Here is an 18,750-nt window from a genome sequence, read left to right as displayed (position 1 = left end):
CTCCTTGCCCTCAAAAATAACCAATAACCTATATCTAACTGCAAAATGTATATTCAGAACTTTTTAATTCGTTTTGTAACTAATATTTAATTTTAAGAAGCGCTAGAAAAATTAGCTTAGTTGGCGTCGCCATCATCATCATCGCAACGCTGGGCAAATATGGCGATGTGCAGCAGGCAGCGAACGTCGCAGAGCGAGCCCCTTCACTAGTTCGTCATGTAAGCGCTGCGCACTGCGCCTTTCTTCAGTGCTGAACGGCCGTGTTGCCCCTGAAGTTCCATTCGCGAGGCCCGGAGCAACCATGCGGTTCAACGAAAAAGAGATGGCAACACTTGCCGCAGGTGCTGCCGACAAAGAAGGGCGTCTGAACCACCGGAACCTCTCCTTCAGAGAAGGTGCGACCGTCCGTTGCTGGTGAAATTTTAAACGTGTGCTTTGATACTTTCGCTTCTGTTACGGGGGCAGGTAAGGTTACTTCTCCCAGAAAGTTCCTTGGTGCTTCGTTTTGGCCCGTTTTTGCTGCATTCTCGTTTTTACTGTCATATTAAAAAAACAACTCATTAAGAGCCTATTCTGCTGCTGTGACAGCCTTCATTTCTGCATGACAGGCAGTTCGTACTATTGGGGTATTGTTATTTTACTTATGACATCTGACGTACGTCAGGCAAGACCGCTGGATGTCCTTTTGTTTTCTTTTGCCCTGCGTTTCGTTGTCAGCATCGGGGAGTCTACGGCGGAAACCGTGTCGAAACGCTGTGACGGAGCGCCGCGGCCGTTTGGTTGCTTGTGAAATGCGAGAGGTCTTTGAAAACGGAGATGTCTGAAGGGTCGCTTTCAAGAGCGCGAAAAGCACACCACGAAACTTGCGCTGATATCAGCCGTAGTTGGTTTCGTGCGCTGTTCACTTATTCTACATTCACTTATCCTCCATTGAAAGAGCTTCGAGAACGAGGTTGACATCGACATTATAATTGCCTCCGCTTCTAAGCAGTGTCGCCGCAGGTGTTTCTCCACCGCTCCAACCGCCGATCCAACAGACACGGAATTTCAACAATGTTTAGCGCTGTTGCCGCCAAAATGAGGTCGTTGAGTTTCGAAATCCGAATCAACTTGTGTGTGAATGTCGTTTGCACTGAAAGCGTTTTCGTGACGTCGAGTTTCTGAGTGAGATAAGTGTTGTATTCACAAACGCAAACCAAGTATAGTGCAAAAAATAACTTATACGTACTCGGAGCGTTTGCGCGATTCTGAGGCATTTCATTCCCACACTAATATTTTTTCTACCAAAAGAACGTTTTTCCGCACAGTTATCTAAATACTGTTACCCTTGAATTTTGCACACCATAGTCAGATACAACTCAAGAATGAAGCGGCTTTTCCTCATCGAAGGACCCCATTCCAACCAGTGGCATCGGCTGGTTCTCATGGGCCTGCTAGCGTGACAATTCAGGAAATGGCATATGAAAGGGGATAGTCCTGTCACTGCTCCCTGCACTGTCACGCTAGCAGGTTGATGAAAATCAGCTGGCACCACTGGCTAGCAGAGGGTCCTTTGACAGGCAATAGCCGCTTTGATCTTGAGTTGTATCTGACTATAGTCTCCGTAAGTAACCCCTTGATGAACACATCTGGCTAGAACTGTGAACAGAAGTGTTTGTCACACTGCAGATAACATTGGTCTCTACTGCATTACTGAAAGATAAGCATTGTATGTGGCAAGGGATCTCTGTGTAAGCAAATGTTTAACTGTGGGTGCTGATATTTTTTCCTCTGATTCATCAGAGGCTGTTTGTGTTTCTCTTGTTGGTGATGTGTGCGCTTATTTTCCCCTCAGTGTTCAAGGAACGGTGGTTCAAGTTGAAAGGAAACCTGCTGTTCTACTTTCGGTTGAATGAATATGGAGGAGTGTTTGAGAAGGAGGTAAGTACACTGCAATTTATTGTTTTGCATGCAGAGCTTCTCTAATTGTGAACATGTTCTACCTTGAAAATTTTGGTGTCATTATACATTGTTATTCTATATGTAATGCAAAGATTCCTTTGCACTTAAAGAGCTGCATGTGCTTCAAAAGTTACATTACTACATTGTCTATTTTGCAGTCTGCTAGGATGCTCTGGTTGCAAAGACAATGTGATAAAGCTAGCCTAATGGCACTGATTTCCACTCCTCTAGGGCCGTGTTCATTGTCTTCCATCAAATGGTTCCGTTCTTGGATGCTTTGGAGACAAGGAAAAGCCTGAAATGTTTTGAAAAAAGTGAAAATTCCGTGTAGTATAACGAACAGAGCTAATTGCAAATTTAAATTGTTTTTTCTTTTTCTGAAAAAATTGATCAGTGGCTGTTATCAACAAGCGGCAGTTGCTTTCTGCATTTTGTTCATTTAATTCGATATTCCTTTTCCAGCCTGTTGGCTTATTTGTCATCGAGTGCTGCAAGGTTCAGCATGAACCAGGTGTTGACTACGCATTTGCGTTTTCTATAGGTAGGTAAAGGGACACGTTGCAATTTTGTTTTCCTGCTGGTAACAGTGCACTTTTGTCAGTGATATCAAAGCCTGTTGTGCAGGACCTACAGCACTTGTTACACTTCAGAAAACCCTTTGTGGGGGGTATGTTGGCAGTGTTCCTGAACTCTGGATGTAAATGACACGCCATGCCTTGAGTTCTTTGAAATATTCTTTAGTGTTGAATGTGTTATGCATGTTACAGAAGCATGCAATTTAAGGGCAGAGTTGTACCTATGGACAGCAGACTCAAAATTAAGCAGCCATGTTGTGGTGAGAATTTTGGTTCTTCCTAATTAAATGATACGTGCATTGAAAGTTATCATTACTAGGTGCTGCTTGGGCATGGAATTCGTAGCAGGTAGACTGAGGCCATGTCGAGCAGTAGTGTTGCACAGAGGCCGACAGTATTCTCTCGGACTAGAGGGCTTGCTTTTACCATGCTGCGTAGAATTACTGATCCAAAGCACAGGCATTGAAGTAACTTGTTGAATAAAAGTAAACGGAAAGCAAAAGAACAATGATTTGGATCATCGTGGATTAGCACTCGTTAATTGCTGAGCGCACAGGCTTTAACGTGAGGGCTGAGCAAACCTTTTTCTTATTGCTGAGTTGTGGAGCATGCCTTTTACGCTTATTGAATGTGATAGCCATTAGTAACATTAATACCTTTTAAGGCTGGTTCTCATGCAAGCCACTGAGCAAATTGAGCGATTGACCAACGCATAGCAGCGAAAAATTTCTGACTTGTTAGAATCTTATCACTGTGCCGGCTCGAGCTGCCGTGACTACTCAAAACAGGTTTTTGCGCTGTAGCAGCAGGAATCACTGGTGTTTACACTTGCATGTGCAGCAGGCTTTAGTCTTCTCATCATGGCAACTTGATGACATTACAGTCACTGAACTGGTAAAGTATGCAGAAACAATATTTATTTGTTCTGTTTCAATGTCGCATCTGAACAGGGATGTCATTAGGACAGTCGTGGGTTGGAACAGAGGAGCAGGAAAGGGGGGGGGGGGGAAGTAAAATGCATGATGCCTCCGTGCATTGCACTTCATAAAAATAATATGAATGCTCAGAATGCAACGGTCTCCCAGTGAGGGGGCCGAATGCAGGCTGCACCATCAGGAGATGTCCTCCTCGCCAGGGTCTGAACGAAGTGCATGGCACATTTTTCTGTACCATGACTGCACCTGAACTTCAAGTTTGACTGCTGTGGACATTGCAGGAGCTACAATTTCACAAAAAGGACTTTTTGAAGTAATGCTTCTTATCCACCCGCAAGGTGTACAAACATAGTTTCCTGTTCACATGACTTACGTTGACTGGTCATTGTTCACTGCTTATGATTAAAAAGCAAGTATTACAAAGCTGTTAACGCACGTCTGCTTCTTCATAGCACACACCATCAGGGCACTTTTGAAGCTTTCCAGAGTGTTCCTGGGCTCCTCGCTGAGATCCTGTCTGACAATGAGTTGCTTTAATAATGCAACATTGCTAATTGCTTACCTCTTAAGTGGAGGGTCGACACATTTGGATGCATAATTACAAAGGACAGAAGAGAGCACAGGTCAGATCGAAACCTGCAATGGACGTGTGGCTCTAAATATGTGTTATTGCTGTGACTTGGTTGTTTTTAATACAAGCTTGCATATTGTCCTGAGGAAGTTTTTTCTCATATGGGCTACATAGCCTTCACACCCGTAAAGAGCTGTGGCTTAATGCTGAAATGTGTTAGCAGGCTTGAAACTTTTTGAAAGCATAATTTTTATGTTTCAGATGCCTTTATCAAAAGAGGTTCTGGTGCATAGTGATCTTTCTATGCCTTTCTTTTTTTTTCTCACTGGTCCGCTTCTTTTAGCATTCTCCGATGATGCAGATCGGAAGCATCTGTTTACCTGCACAACACAGAAACACTGTGATGAATGGGTCAGCTGCCTACAACAGGCCAGGTAATTGTCTTGTGAACATTCGATACTTGTAGAGCTGGAGTTTTTCTTCTGTGAGTTCATAAGCAATGAAAGAAGAACTCAAGTGATGTGCTGTGGGGTGTCAGTGCACTCTAAATAATTCAGGTGGTCAAAATTAGTCCTAGCCCTCCACAACTGCATGCCCTTCTTAGCGCATGTGGAGCTTCGGGACCTGCCTACATTATTAGATATGTACTAGATATGTTGAAATTGTGTAGGCACAAATTAAAGGAATATAGGCAACAAATTTTTGGTTGCATGTTTTATTCTTTGTAATGATGCATATGAGATTAGTATATGTGGATCACCACATGGTATTCGCCTAGGACTGCTAAATAATTTATCTCACTTCTTTTCTCGTCTGTTTCAGTTTCGCTTTCAGCAGCTGAACGATGGCTGTGATGTCAGAGGTCAGTATATGTCACGTGAGGCATGAGAAAAACTGCAATATAATCGCTGCTTCATCATTTTAATTCACTATAATGCTAAAGCCAGCCTGCCTCAAGAGTCGGAATCAGAGCAAGTGAAGAAGCAGCAATTACGTTGCAGTTTGGCTCAGGCTTGATGTGACCTATGCTCACTCACCTTTGACGTTATAGCCATCACTCGGCTGTTAAAACCGAAAATGAAACTTGTGAGAGAAATATTTCGATTATAAATTACTTAGTGGTTGTAGGTGAATATGATATGGTGATGCATGCATAGTAATGTTTTACGGATCATTACAAAGAAGCTAAGCTTGTCAGCTTAGCTGTTTCAGCTTATCAGCTTAGCTGTTTCAGCTTATCAACTTAGCTGTTTCAGCTTATCAGCTTTGCTTTTTCAGGTTATCAGCTGTGCTGTTTCAGGTTATCAGCTTACCAGCTTTGCTGTTTCAGCTTATCAGCTTACCAGCTTTGCAGTTTCAGCTTATCAGCTTAGCTGTTTCAGCTTATATCTGTTTCTGATCACCTTGTCAGTGTGCTACTATATGTAGTGCTTGCTTCAAGCTGATGGTGAAATTAATTGTGGTCCACTCCTTTTCTGTTCCCTTCCAGCTATGAGTACCAGCGGGGTCGCCTGGTGTACATGCAACAGAAGATCTTGGAACTGACTGGACGAGTGAGTTGAGGACTTGAGCGTCTTGTTTGCAATTCCTGAGCCTCTGGAACAATACTCCTCTTTATCTCATTCCTTGCCATGGGGAAAATGACTGTTTTTGTAGGTTTAGCCTTTTTTTTCTGTAAAAGCTACAACATTGGAAATATAATGTTATACACTAAAGAAAAGCTAAATAAATGTGCTTGTTAGTCACATAAGACTGAATAACAAGTTGTGCATTGCAGCAGAAAATTTATTTGCCAAAAACAAGATTTTAGGAAAAAATTGAGCAGAACTTGTAAAAACATGTTTGCATCTAAAAAGAGAAAAAAAGTACAAAGAATTTTCTGAAACATGCAAAATGTTTGTTATTCTATTGGCCACTATTGTTGAAAAAATCAAACTTCTATCTTGAATAATATTCTCGTTACAAAACTAACAACCAAAGCGCAGCCTCCTGTGTTCCGGGCAGGTTACCGTTGTCACTGATATCTGAACGGAATCCCAACAAAAAAAAGCAGTATCTTCGGACTCGCTGCTGAGTTGCCGATAAAATCAGTCGCAGACAAAGCGGAGTCCTGAGATTTGCAGCGTTTTAAAGCGTGCACCGAAATGGACGCCATGATGTGCGAGGACTATGTCCGGTCAAAGTTTCATTTTCATATCACCTCCTCGCATTACAAAACGAAAAAACAAAACTGAAACCAAAGAAATGGTGTTATGGAGGCATACTAGATGGTGCAGCTTGTCCAAGAGTGCAGTCTTGGAATTTTTGGCGGCAGGTTCAAAATGTCTTATCATATATGACCAATGGCCTATGGTGTAGTAAGGAAGGAGTTAAGGGTGACGTGCAGCATTCACACATTAGAGAAATGTGCCATCCACCAGATAGTCTCATTGTTGCAGGTAATTGACTCCATATAGGTCAGTGAAAATTGTGTTGTTGTGACAGCAGAGAAATTCTTCCCTCCTTATGGCTGCTTCAGTGACTTCAAAACTAAGTCCATGTGTCTTAGTAACTACAGGGTGTGGATTTTGACAGAACATGTGCGTAAGTGGAGAATTGTACAGAATCGGGTGAAGTGATGAGGTGTGTTAAGAAATTTGATGCATGAAGGATGTGGTTGATGCAAGACATTTCTGATTAGAGACAACAGTGCAAGGAGCCCTTTTGCTGTGCAGGGATTGTAACATGGTTGGCTGTGATGATGATGACGGGGCTAATTATTCAAATGAACAGCAGTGCTGATGTTTTGTGTGCTCTTTTTTCCAGGACCCATTGGCAGAATTCTTCAGCCGCCGTAACGGTAATGCGCCTGGTAGCGTCCAGGCCATTCAGAAAGCACCCGAAAGCAACAGAAGTTCAGCGGGCAAGTTGTTACATTTTTTGAAATCGCGGTAACATGCTTGCTTGAGATATGGTTTGTACATGCTGCACTGCACTTATGGGGCTGGCATGTTAGCTTTGCTCGGACTGCTTTGTTTTGCATTTCGTGTTTCATTTATTCAGAAAGAACTGTGTTGTAAAATATGCTTTTTGCTGTTGCACTTCTGTGCCGTCCTCATTGGGGAATGGAGGTTTGTGCTAATAAAGCATTGCTTTGCTCCTTCGCTTGTTTATTTGGATGGTTTTACTGCAAAATTTTTTCTTCGGAACCTTTCGTATAAAAAGTTGTTTCTGCTGGAAACGGTGCAATGCAGGGAGGACTGACGAATTTCTCATTTTGAATTTCATTTTGAATGTACCATTGACACAGCAAAGCAGGAAATCTTAAATTTTGTTTGTCTTATTTTTCTTCATCATAGTTGAGGATCTTTCATAAGTTGTAAGGTATTTAAAAAAGAGGGGCATTAAATAGCCATACCTGTTGATGTGGCGGAAGCTGTTAAAAAGCAAGGAATAGCAGGTGCAATGACTTAAGATTTTTTCTTCTGACTTGTGTGAAGAAAAGATGTTCATCATCCAACTTTTCTTTGCCATTATGGACTGAATGACCATTCTTAGGTTCAGCAGCATTTGACAGTTCTTTCTGGCTGTATGCACCCTGTCCTTTTTTAATCATTTGTACGCTATTATCATTCTTACGATATACCATGAATCATTCACGTACTTGCAACTTTTAGTTCCTTTGCACCTCTGCTAGTTTTATTACACCTTTAGAAATTTGAACAATAGCATATGTAATAGACCATGTTGACCAGGCGCCAAGTGTTTGGGGCTGTATGGCTGAAGATGCCCTTGTGCCATAAAAATTCATCGTCAGCTTTGGCAGCACTGATCAGTGCAGCTAGGCATTGTAAACTTAGAGAAGCATATCTTAGTGGATATGATAAAGTTGAGAACTATGGTTGTACTTTGTCCACGAAGCTGATGGTGTAACAGAAGCTTTACACCTGAGAACAGCATTATGGGCTGTTATGAGCATGACCATAATGAAATGTTTGGCCAGCAGAGGCACACTGAAATGCATTTATGCATGAGTATATTGGTGCTTTTGCATTTTGCACTGGACAAAATGTAGCCAGCTATCAGACTTGCATTCTGATGCTAATTGGTAGGACACTTTAACCACCTAACTATTGTGGTGCATGCAGTGGTGATGAAATGTATGTCTTTCGCATTTGAGGCAGTACGTTTGCTTTTTTTTTTGCACACATCCAAGACATCAATTATGTTGAAATGAAACTGTCACCGTGCCCATTATTGATAGCAAACTCTGTCAGTGGCACAGCAAGGGGCTCTTCCACTTCACTTGCTTTAGGCCTTAAGTGTTGTTTTCTCGTTACTCAACTTCAGTGCCTTTCTCTGCTACTGTCTCTGTGTCTTTGTGGAGCCTTGGAATAATTGGTCAGAGGTCTTAATTTTGTATAGGATACAAGTGTGCTGTCCACGTGCACGCAGTGTCAGGCAATCTACTTAGCTGCTTCTCATAGTTTTTGTAGTATCATTGTTTATTGTCTTGGTAGTGTTGGTACTAATAGCGTTCTTTTGTGTTACTCCTGAGCTAACGTTGTCTCTGTTTGTAAATGAAGTTGGCCTGTATTCATGCATAGCAGGCAAAGTTTTGCGGGTGACTGAAGTTTTTTTTTGACCGTGTAGCACAAAACATGCAGGAAAGAAGGCATATGGCACGAATTAGGGCCTAGTACAAAGTATCTTTATTGAACTATACACAAACTTAATTGGATAAAGATAATGGAATGATAAATGAATAGAGGTAATAGGTATATTTTGCACTGTACAGTCAAGGTGACCGTTGACCATTTAGCACAAAGCAGATGTTCGACTGATCAAAGTCATTCACCCTTGCAGATGCCAAAAAGAGAACGACAGTATGGCACTGACTGTTTGTCGCTAGGTCACAAAGAACAGCCTCTGCGCATCACCATCATCGTAGCCAGCACAGCACAAGTCACACACCGAGTCAAGTAACAGCAAGCTGGTTTTTATCGATCATCAATGCCGTTCTCAGGGAATATCACGCCCTGTAAAGCTTCGGCACTCCATGCCATAGTGTAACCACATTCACATTTTGATTTTGAACCACTTGTGCCTGAGGATTGCCGAGACATTGCTCTCGAGTGTTCAAACTTTGCATCACCTGATGTTGATATTAATTGTTGTAAAAAATGTGGAAATGTTTTACCTTCTGATCCATCATCCTGTGGCATTGTTGAAGTGTTGTAAATTGCTTTATCCAAATGCCTAGCTTCTCTACTGTTACAGGCTTCAATGAAGTGATGAGTGAGTGTATATTACATGTCACCTGGAACAAAATTTTTCAACAGCCTCTGCAATGTTCTAATCTTCTCTGTTGCCCTCTCATCTTGTTCAAGCTAAGTGAAACCTCGTTATAACAAACAGGTAAAAAATCGTAAGCTAGTTCGATATAGCCGCAATTCGCAATATAAAATTTTGCCAGAAATGCACACAGTAGCGGCAAAATTCAGTCGTTGAAGGGACGGCGATTCAGATGATCCTTACTAGAGAAACGGAGAGACGTTTTGCCAGGTTTCAACAGCGTTTCGAAGGCACTCACGGCTGTTCCGCAAAAAAAAAAAAAAGAGACCATGTTTGGTTGGCTTTTCCGCACAGCACCTCAAGTGCAGGTTAAGCGCCAGCTATGGTAGCTTCTCCGCATCACAGCCGTGTCGCGTGGCAAGTGGTGCACCATGGCGAACGCTAGCGCCGTTTTCACCACCTGCATGTCAGCTGACATGAGCGCATGGTTGTTACTGCAAGCTTACAGCCGCCTGCGCTGGTGCTTCCAGGGCACCGTTGATGAATGCGAGAGGCGTGAATGCGTGCTGACTGCCATACTACAACCCTACACGCCGCTGTTTGCGAGTGCGAGATTAAAGTGCACACCTTGGCGCTAACGCAGTCGCATCACCACCAATCACTTGTGTAGTGCTGCCATTCGAACGGGCACTGTGTGGCACTCAGCAGTTCGATATATCCGTTTCTGTTCCACCCATGTTCAGTATATAAAGTCGAAGTTGCATGTGGTTGTCAGAAGTATTTGCAAAGAGTTTGATATAACCAATAATTCGTAATATGTATGTTCGTTATATCGAGGTTTGACTTAGGGTGAGAGAGGGAGGACAAGGAAGACAAAGGGAGGGTGACAGGCAACAGGTAGTGGACGGCAGTGCTTAGAGGGTTTTTTTTTTGCTCTAGCAGGATGTGGGTCACTAGAAAAAAATCCGTTGTGTCCTGATGGAGGAGGAAAACTGGCTTCGCGGCAGCTGCAGTTACATGGAAAGGACAAAACCTATGCGTGACAGCTGCAGCCAAGTGGTACAGAGGGAATTGCGTCTGCTGCAGCTTAGTGGAAATGAGGCAAACCATTTTGCAGCAGCTGCAGCCAAATAAAAACACAACCGCATCGCGCCAGCTGCCGCTTACATTGTCTGTAAAACCATCATAAGTAACCTATGCGAAGGGTACATACAGGTTGTGCTAGCGCACCTACGTCGCATTAAGTTTAATGAAGTAAATCAAGGGGTTTATTTTTTGTTCATGATTTTCTGCCATCAGCTTAAGCATTGCCATGGACTGTGTTCACCACTAATTATGTGCTCAAGCCCAGCATTAGTGGGGTCATGCTATATCCTGAGGCAATGAAAAAGCGGGGAAAAACAAAATTTGATTGACACTGAAATAGAATCATTGTGTTATACTGGCCCAGTTTTTTATTAGTTTGTTTACAGAGAAGCAAGACTGCACCCATATGCTTAGCATAGTGGCTTTTTTTTTTTGTTGTCTGCCAGCATGCTGCCTGTAATCTTTGCAAGGAGGGGCATAGTTTATCAGGCTAATATAGCATGTACTACCTCGGTGGAAAGAAACGTGAACAACCCGGCGCCAACATGCCCCGCTGTTGGAATTTATTTTCATCGCGCTTTTACCTGGGTGGTACAAAAAGACATTAGAGTCGCCCTAGAATGTATCATGGACGAGTCTAGGGTCTTTTTGCTATCACCGAAGTAAAAGCGCGGTGAAAAGAAATTGAAGCAGCGGAGCGTGTTGGCGCCGGGTTGTTCGCGTTTCTTTCCATCTGGGTAGTACAAGAGCTCTTCTACATTCTATGGATCCTCATCGGTACATAACTAAACAGGCATATTCTCCAGTCATAAGGCTGCTAAAAATTTTTATGCATCATTTGCAGCACTGCTCTTGCTGCTTTCGGCAAAATTTTAAGCACAAAAAAACAGTTGTGCAAATTTGAGAGGCACCTCAAATCTTTTCCTGACTACAACTGACTATTGCGTGTATGTTTAGCAATAGTTAGTTGCATTTTACCAAGATTTGCATAACATGGTGCAGCCAGATGGGTTGGTCTATGAACGAGCTTGAAGGGAAAAATTAGGGCAGGGAGGAGGGCCTGATTTTCCTGCCTTCGGGGCTTTGAACAGTTTTCTACATTGGGCCTCATTTTTCTTTTTTTTTATTATACTTAAGGTCCAGGATGTGGTTGTGCTTCCAGGACCACCCCTCCAAAAGTTGCCCATAAATCTGCCCCTGGGCATTTTCAGCCGTGAACCTGCTTTGAAAACTTTATAGCACCAGTAAAGCAGTTTGTTTGCCTTGCCTTGTTTTCATCGTTAAGAAGTTTGGTCATGTAGTTTGCAACTTTTTTATTCTCTTTCGAAAATGAAATGCTTTTTCTCATGATCACTCTGTGGTTTGGGCCCTCAGCTGGTAAGCATCTTGCATTTGGCTTAGAAAGCGGGCAGATAAAGCCATCAAACATGGTGCTAAACAAAGATCACCACCAGCTGGCTCTTCTGTCTGATTTCTGATTGCAAAAGGAAAGGCTGTTTTGTCACAAGGAGTGCCTATAGTCGCCCCAGTTATTGTGCAACACCTTGTATTATGCTGCAATTCATTTTGCTAACCAACCTTAGAAGTCCTTCCAGCATAATTTTTTTTTCCATCAGAGCTCACTATCTCTGCTTTAATGGAATCACCTGCATACTGGGTAGTACAGCAAGGCATCGTGCATTGATGTGTTCACTAAACCATAATCATGAAGATTTCACAGTTCTTTTATGGAATGGTATTTTTATCACACGGTACAGGGGGTACACGAGCAGTTTTGCCCATCTCAAGCCGCTGCAGAAATGGGCCATGCTCATCCATTAGAGTAGTAACTTCAGTGCTGCCTGGGACTACAAATGTGACAGAGTGGCTTTGTTTGCCCCATTTAATGGACTGAGCTAACTGCCTAAGAGCATTGTTTACTTGGCGGCCGCAGTGCCTACGGTTCTCACCAGCTCGCCACTCTTCTTTTATTCTGGAGGCAAGAATGTGACAGATGCCGAGTCTAGCCTGCGCTATGGCTTGGAGCATTCTGGTGGTGTTCCTTGAGGTGTGCTTTGTGCCATTTGTATATACGAAAGATTCCCCTGTAAGAAATAGAGGTTGTAAATTGTAGCAAATTTTATTCGTGGGAGCTGTATGAGAGGACAAGCCCTCACACACATGATGAAATTGATAATTGATGAACTTGAAAATTTTGCAGCGGACTCTTATCTCTAAAAAAGTAAAACCAATCATCACTTCAAAGCCACACTTCCAGCCACAGTTACAATTTGAAACTTTCTACTAGCATTCTCTGTGCCAATGGGGCCATGGTGAGGCTTGCAGTGTGATCAGTCTGTTGTACCGTAATTACATTCCGTTCGGCATGGCACTGGGGTATACCTGTGGAGCTGGATCCATCTGTGGATCCAGCTGGTGCTTGGCGTCTCTGTAACTGAGAATCAGTCTCCACGCCAGTGATCTGTGAACGCGTTTTGTGCCTTTGTTTATATGTGCCTCTTGAAAGCACTTGTGATGGTAGTCTGTGGGCAGCCTTTGATGGCACCCTGCTGTAATATAGCATTTATTGTAGATCAACTAATGTTAAAAAAGATGTATATTGTATGCACAACCTTTGGGGGCAAAGTTGGCAGCATCAGCATCAAATCTTGTCACTCCTGGAAACAGGCCTTCTGGTACATTGGTATAGGCTTATAAGGAGAATGCTGTTGTCAATGGCAACATTATCTTTATGCTTTAAGAAGGTACTGTATTTCTTGAAGTGCTCTTCACCTCTGTTCTTGTTATCAAAGCAAATCCTCTGTGCACACTCAGCTTTTTAGACTCCCTGAAAACGAATTTTATTTCAAGTGACTGCCACAATATAGAAGGGAAAGAAAATTCAGGAATGATCTGTTAAAAAATGCATTAATCATTATGGCATATGTTGATTTTAAGTGCAGTTGATTTTATCATGATATTAATGAAACTTCTCAAAGCTGGCACTGATAGCAGGGTTCGCTTTGTTTCTAATCTTGTTATACTGGAGATCAAGTCTTGCGTGCCACTACATGTGGTACCAATTGCAGTGAAATGACTGCAGAAGCATTTAGTATTACATAGTTTAAGATTGTACAAAAAAATTTATCAGTTTCTGCTGTTGCAAGTTCACTTGCAGCATTGTGGAGGCAAGCATTGTGCCATAATTTTTTGTTTTACAGATATTATACTTCCTAACAAAATGTTTCAGCGATGAGAAGGGACGGCTTATAAGTTAATATTATCAGTGCCTGCGTGGTAGGGGTGCTTTAAACAAATAACAGCAGCTAATGTAGCAGTATTTTGAATGTACAAGTGGGACGGATGTAGTGTTGTTCATGACTGCCATATTGCTTGAACAGGTTACTGTCCCTCAGAAAGCAGTACAGCAGCAAGATTTGAAAATTTTCACATTCGTAACTTTTACTTAGTGTGCTTCCCTTTGGATTCACACTATATGGAATGTGAATAAGAGAGACAATCTTTGTATTGTGTGTAACCCTTCAGAAAGAAGGTAACAAAATACTCACGACTTTTTAACACAGTATTTTCGTCAAGCATTTCTTAGGAAATATTTAGAAAACAAGGATTACAACAAATTATAGTCCGTTCATTAGCTGAATGTAAATTGAATGTAGTCTAAATTTGTCAGATTCAGCTGTCGTAAATAGGGCAAAATATTGGGAATTTAAGATTTCTTAGAATTTTCTAGATCATCGGAAGCCTGGTTCGATTTTTCTTCCACTTCTGTTTACATTGGGGAATGAAGGAAAGTTTTTTCTTTTGTATGGCACTGTTTGCCACCCAATGTTCTCACCAAAATGTTGATTTTGGGACTTGGTGCAGTTATAACTAGAAAGAAATACCATTGTTGAATTGAGTTGCTAGATCTCAGTGTTTTTTAACCTAGAACGCTTTTAAGTGTTTTTATATTGGGACCAATAAATGCATCAGAATTACTGCAGTTGTCTTCTTAATTCACTCTCTATTATTGGGAAAGCTGTGAGTGCAGCATGCCTTGGGTCTTTTTTTTTTTTAGTCTCTATCAAGCAATAGCTCTGCAACTGTGCAATTGAAGCAGTGAGTACTGCTGTTTTCTCTTGAGATAGCCTGCTGTGAATGGTAGGTATGGCGTTTCTTTTGCGATGTTAGCTTTTAATGCTTGACACTCCTGAGATATTGGGTTTTTTGTCCGAAAGAAATTGTACCACCTAGCAAAGTCTCGTGACCCTGTGTCATCAGTAACGTGGAGGAAAAGCTTGGTAGGAAGAATTACGTGATGTGGTCAGCCTGCGCTAGCCAATTCCTCTTGAACCCGTTACCTTCATTTTTGTGGGCACGCCAAAGTTGGCCCCTCGTCTTAGCGGGCTGATACCCAGCCATGACCATTGAAATGTACCACAGCCTGTCAGGTGGGGCCTACTTTCTCTTTTATTTTTATCACGGCTTCAAAACTGTCCACACACACAACAAAAATGGCTTTCAGTAAATGAAAAACTGTACTGGCTCACTTTCTGGTAGGCACCTCAACCGCGCCGCGAGGGAAACTGAAGGAGGGAGTGAACAAAGGAATGAGAGAAGCACAGTAGTGGAGGAGTCCTGAATAATTTAAGAATAATATTAATTGGTTTTTGTTGGAAGGATTGGCGCAGTATCTGAATCGTATCGTTGGACACCTGAACCGCGCCGTAAGGGATGGGATAAAGGAGGCAGTGAAAGAAGAAAAGATGAAAGAGGTGCCGTAGTGGGGGGCTCGGGAATAATTTCGAGCACCTGGGGATCTTTAACATGCACTGACATCGCATAGCACACGGGCGTTTTAGCGTTTTGCCTCCATAAAACTGCAGCCGAAGCAGTCGGGTTCGAGCCCGAGAACTCCGGATCAGTAGCCGAGCGCCCTAACCACTGAGCCACCGCGGCGGGTGGAATAATTTCGACCACCTTGGCATCTCTAATGTTCACTGACATCGAGCAGTGCACGGACGCCGTTTGCGTTTCGCCTCCATCGAAATGCGGCTCCGCAGAGCAGAGGAGTGAGAGGTGGAAAGAGAATGGGCGTTGGCGAAAAAACTTTTTTGTGAAAAACTTTATTGAAGAGAAGGGGAAGGCGGCGCAAGAAAGCAAATGAAGAGGTCGAAGGCGCTTTCCAATGGTCGGCGCATGGGAGAGAAGGATCACGGGGGGACTGCGTGATAGAGGGCGCGCGCTGCCGCTGCATCTGGACTAACCGTGCATGCGTGATGCATTGCGACTCTGGACCACTCACGTCCTTTAACGAGGCGGAGCGGTGCCGTGCATTGCGCACTGCAGGTACTCGTGCTCAGGACGCGGCACTTAAGCGCGGCGAAAGAGTTACGGAACATGATGCGCATCAAGCACAAGGCAGTATTCGACACCGTCCCAGTTTAACCGGTATTGAGACAACTGACTTCCGCTGACATTCACAGCCTCGTTGAATGCCGGGGCTATGCTGCCGCGGATATAGAAAAAAAAATTGAAAATTGGTTGTTGGTGAAAGGAAATAGAACCGCCGCGGTGGCTCAGTGGTTAGGGCGCTCGGCTACTGATCCAGAGTACCTGGACTTGAACCCGACCGCGGCGGCCGCGTTTCGATGGAGGCGAAACGCAAAAGGCGCCCGTGTGCTGTGCAGTGTCAGTGCACGTTAAAGATCCCCAGGTGGTCGAAATTATTCCGGAGCCCTCCACTACGGCACCTCTTTCTTCCTTTCTTCTTTCACTCCCTCCTTTATCCCTTCTGTTACGGCGTGGTTCAGGTGTCCAACGATATATGAGACATACTGCGCCATTTCCTTCCCCCAAAAAACAATTATTCTTTCTTCTCTCAGTCCCTCCTTTATCCCTTCCCTTACGGCGCGGTTCAGGTATCCGCCGATATGTGAGACATACTGCGCCATTTACTTTCCCCCCAAACCGATTATTATTATTATATTAAAGGAAATGGCGCAGTATCTGTCTCCGTGTTAGCTAAAGTAAGTGATTGGGCAAAACACAATGGACTAATAATTAATAGCCTGAAATCAAAAGCGATCGTTTTCCGCGCGAAATCAAGACTAGTTCCGTCTGAGTTAAGACTTAAGTTGAATGGTTCGGAGATAGATGTTGTCGACGAATTTAAAACACTAGGGGTTATTTTTACAGAAACGATGTCCTGGAACAAGCACACAGAATATATAGCCTCAAAAATCGCGAGTGTAGTTGGGATTCTCCACAGAAACAAATATTTTCTACCGAAAAATGTCATGATGCTTCTATACAACTCTCTATTTCTGTCTTACTTAAATTACTGCATACTCGTGTGGGGAACGACCACAATGACCGGTATCCAGAAACTTAGCAGACTACAGAGTAAGGCAGTTAGAGTCATTACACACTCTGCCCATGATTCTAATGTACAGCCATTATTCCACAAGCTGGGCCTATTACACATTAAAGAGATGTACAAGTACAACCTATGTCTCGCATTAATTCGAGAAAGGAGGCAAAATAGCACAATCCTAACAAAATTAGCACAACTAGCCGTTAAAAGTTCGTCAGGTCACTTCACAAGAAATCCAGAATACTGGAAAGTTGGCTCCTGCAGAACAAATTACGCTGCACAAACCCTAAAACACCGCATTCCTTCGGTCTTAAACTCCTATTTGTCTGAAGATGTAGACATTTTAGCGCTGAATTCTACGCAGCTTAAGAATATTTTTCTTCAATAAAACGCAAACTGTATGTAACCGCTATTAATATTGTATAATTCATAGAGATGTTCTGTTGTTAGTCGTGAAATCTGATGTATCACTTTTTCGGTAACCATGTTCAAATTCCATGTTCAATTAACCATGTTCAATGTACCTTCCTGAGATTTTTTATTATTTTTTATTATTATTTTTTTCATGTTTTGTTGCCATGTATTGTTACAATAGGCATTTCTTCATTTAGTCGTGTCAAAACGACTGTTCTTCTGACATGCTTTTTGTTGTTAAATGTTTGTCAAGTGCCACCTGTCGTTTTCATATAGGGGGGCGGGGACCAGTCAAGCTGCGGTTGCAGCTTTTAGCCCCGTCTCCCTCCATCTTTTTTTTGATGGAAAATAAAGTTTATCTTATCTTATCTTATCATCCCGGCGGACACCTGAATCTGTATACGGGAAGGAATAAAAGAGGGACTGAGAGAAAATAGGAAGAAATAGGCGCCGTAGTGGAGGTCTTTAACGTGCATTGACATCGCGCAACCTGTCGCATTTCGCCTCCTTTGAAACGCGGCCGCCGCGGTCGTGTTCGAACCCGCGTCAGTAGGGCGATAGCTGACGTTTTCGAAATTCTGAAAACAGATATGGATATCACTTAAGGTGGACTACACGCCTCTCAATAATTAAGGAGTCTAACAGCAATAGTTGAAAAGGTACCCGTTCATTATTAGTCGAACAGGGTACCTGTTCATTGTTAGTCAAACAACCTGCTAGTTAGCTCGTCCTATCTGTATTCAGATTGTGTTCTACACCGCTGCCAATGCTATGGCGAAAAAAACGCTCTTCTAACTCAAAAAGCCTATTTTTAAAAAGTTGAGTAACGTGTTAGGCGAAGCACCCTGTATATCTGCCCGCTCTCTAATACTGTCGTTACACCAGTCACTTCTTGACTTGCGAACTGGGGTAAGTCCTCCAGCGGAACGCTCGGCAATACTATGTGAAGAGAGATCGCGTAGCGAGCAATCGGCCAGTGAAGCTGCGCGTGGTCACGGTCAGGAACTTTTCCTTTTGAAGTAGCAGTGTCACACGCGTTTCTTGAGCTGATGCCAAGGATTAGAATGTGGCCTGCTGATCTTTTTCCCAGTTTTAACTTTTTGGTCGAAAAAGCTCGGGCAAAAGCGGTGTTGTGACTAAAAATTTCTCGCTGAAAAAAAGTTAAATCCGCCCTTGGTGTACGCACGCTGCTAATTCAGAGCTGAAGCGATGCAAGGTAAAAAAAAAAGGGCGGATGATTTAGCGCGGTTAGGCCAAATGAGAATTAGGTGCGCCCACTCTTCGGTTTTCACTTCGCTTTCGGTTCGAGGGGGTCAAGCGGGCAGTTCGATCGCGAAGTATTCTGGATCCATTGCGCACGGATGGATGTTGCTGAAGACTCCATCCAAAGCACAGCGCAAGAGACTGGCAGTTTAACTTTTAGCCCCATTCCCATTTTCGATCACCAGTCTCACAGTGTTTGTTTTGTTAATTTAAATGATCAGATCTGTTCTCCTGTTTTATTCTTATTATATTTTAATTTTTTAAACGTTTTGAGCCCCTGTCAGTCGCCGCCTGTGACTTGGCCAATCCCCCGTAGTGGGAGCGCGCCATTATCTT

The 18,750-nt window shown here is 42.9% G+C and overlaps 1 protein-coding gene across 1 annotated transcript; it reads left to right on the top strand.

Moving 5' to 3' along the window:
• Positions 1-149: 149 nt before the first annotated feature.
• On the top strand, positions 150-14,375 carry LOC144110898 (pleckstrin homology domain-containing family J member 1-like). Its single transcript, XM_077643967.1, has 7 exons — positions 150-395; positions 1,835-1,920; positions 2,404-2,482; positions 4,366-4,456; positions 5,512-5,575; positions 6,828-6,924; positions 8,868-14,375. The coding sequence occupies exons 1-7, from the start codon at positions 302-304 to the stop codon at positions 8,897-8,899; spliced, it is 543 nt and encodes a 180-aa protein (XP_077500093.1). The 5' UTR covers positions 150-301; the 3' UTR covers positions 8,900-14,375.
• The last annotated feature ends 4,375 nt before the right edge of the window (positions 14,376-18,750 follow it).

This window comes from Amblyomma americanum, chromosome 11 (genome assembly GCF_052857255.1).
Source record: "Amblyomma americanum isolate KBUSLIRL-KWMA chromosome 11, ASM5285725v1, whole genome shotgun sequence".
NCBI classification, from domain to species: Eukaryota; Metazoa; Arthropoda; class Arachnida; order Ixodida; family Ixodidae; genus Amblyomma; species Amblyomma americanum.
This window is presented reverse-complemented; position numbering and strand designations above follow the sequence as displayed.

Excerpts from the sequence above, each read along its gene's own strand:
- LOC144110898 (XM_077643967.1), top strand. The coding sequence starts at position 302 with ATGCGGTTCAACGAAAAAGAGATGGCAACACTTGCCGCAGGTGCTGCC. Across the intron at positions 2,483-4,365 it reads CGCATTTGCGTTTTCTATAG|CATTCTCCGATGATGCAGAT; the intron begins GTAGGTAAAGGG and ends CGCTTCTTTTAG. Across the intron at positions 6,925-8,867 it reads AAGCAACAGAAGTTCAGCGG|ATGCCAAAAAGAGAACGACA; the intron begins GCAAGTTGTTAC and ends TCACCCTTGCAG.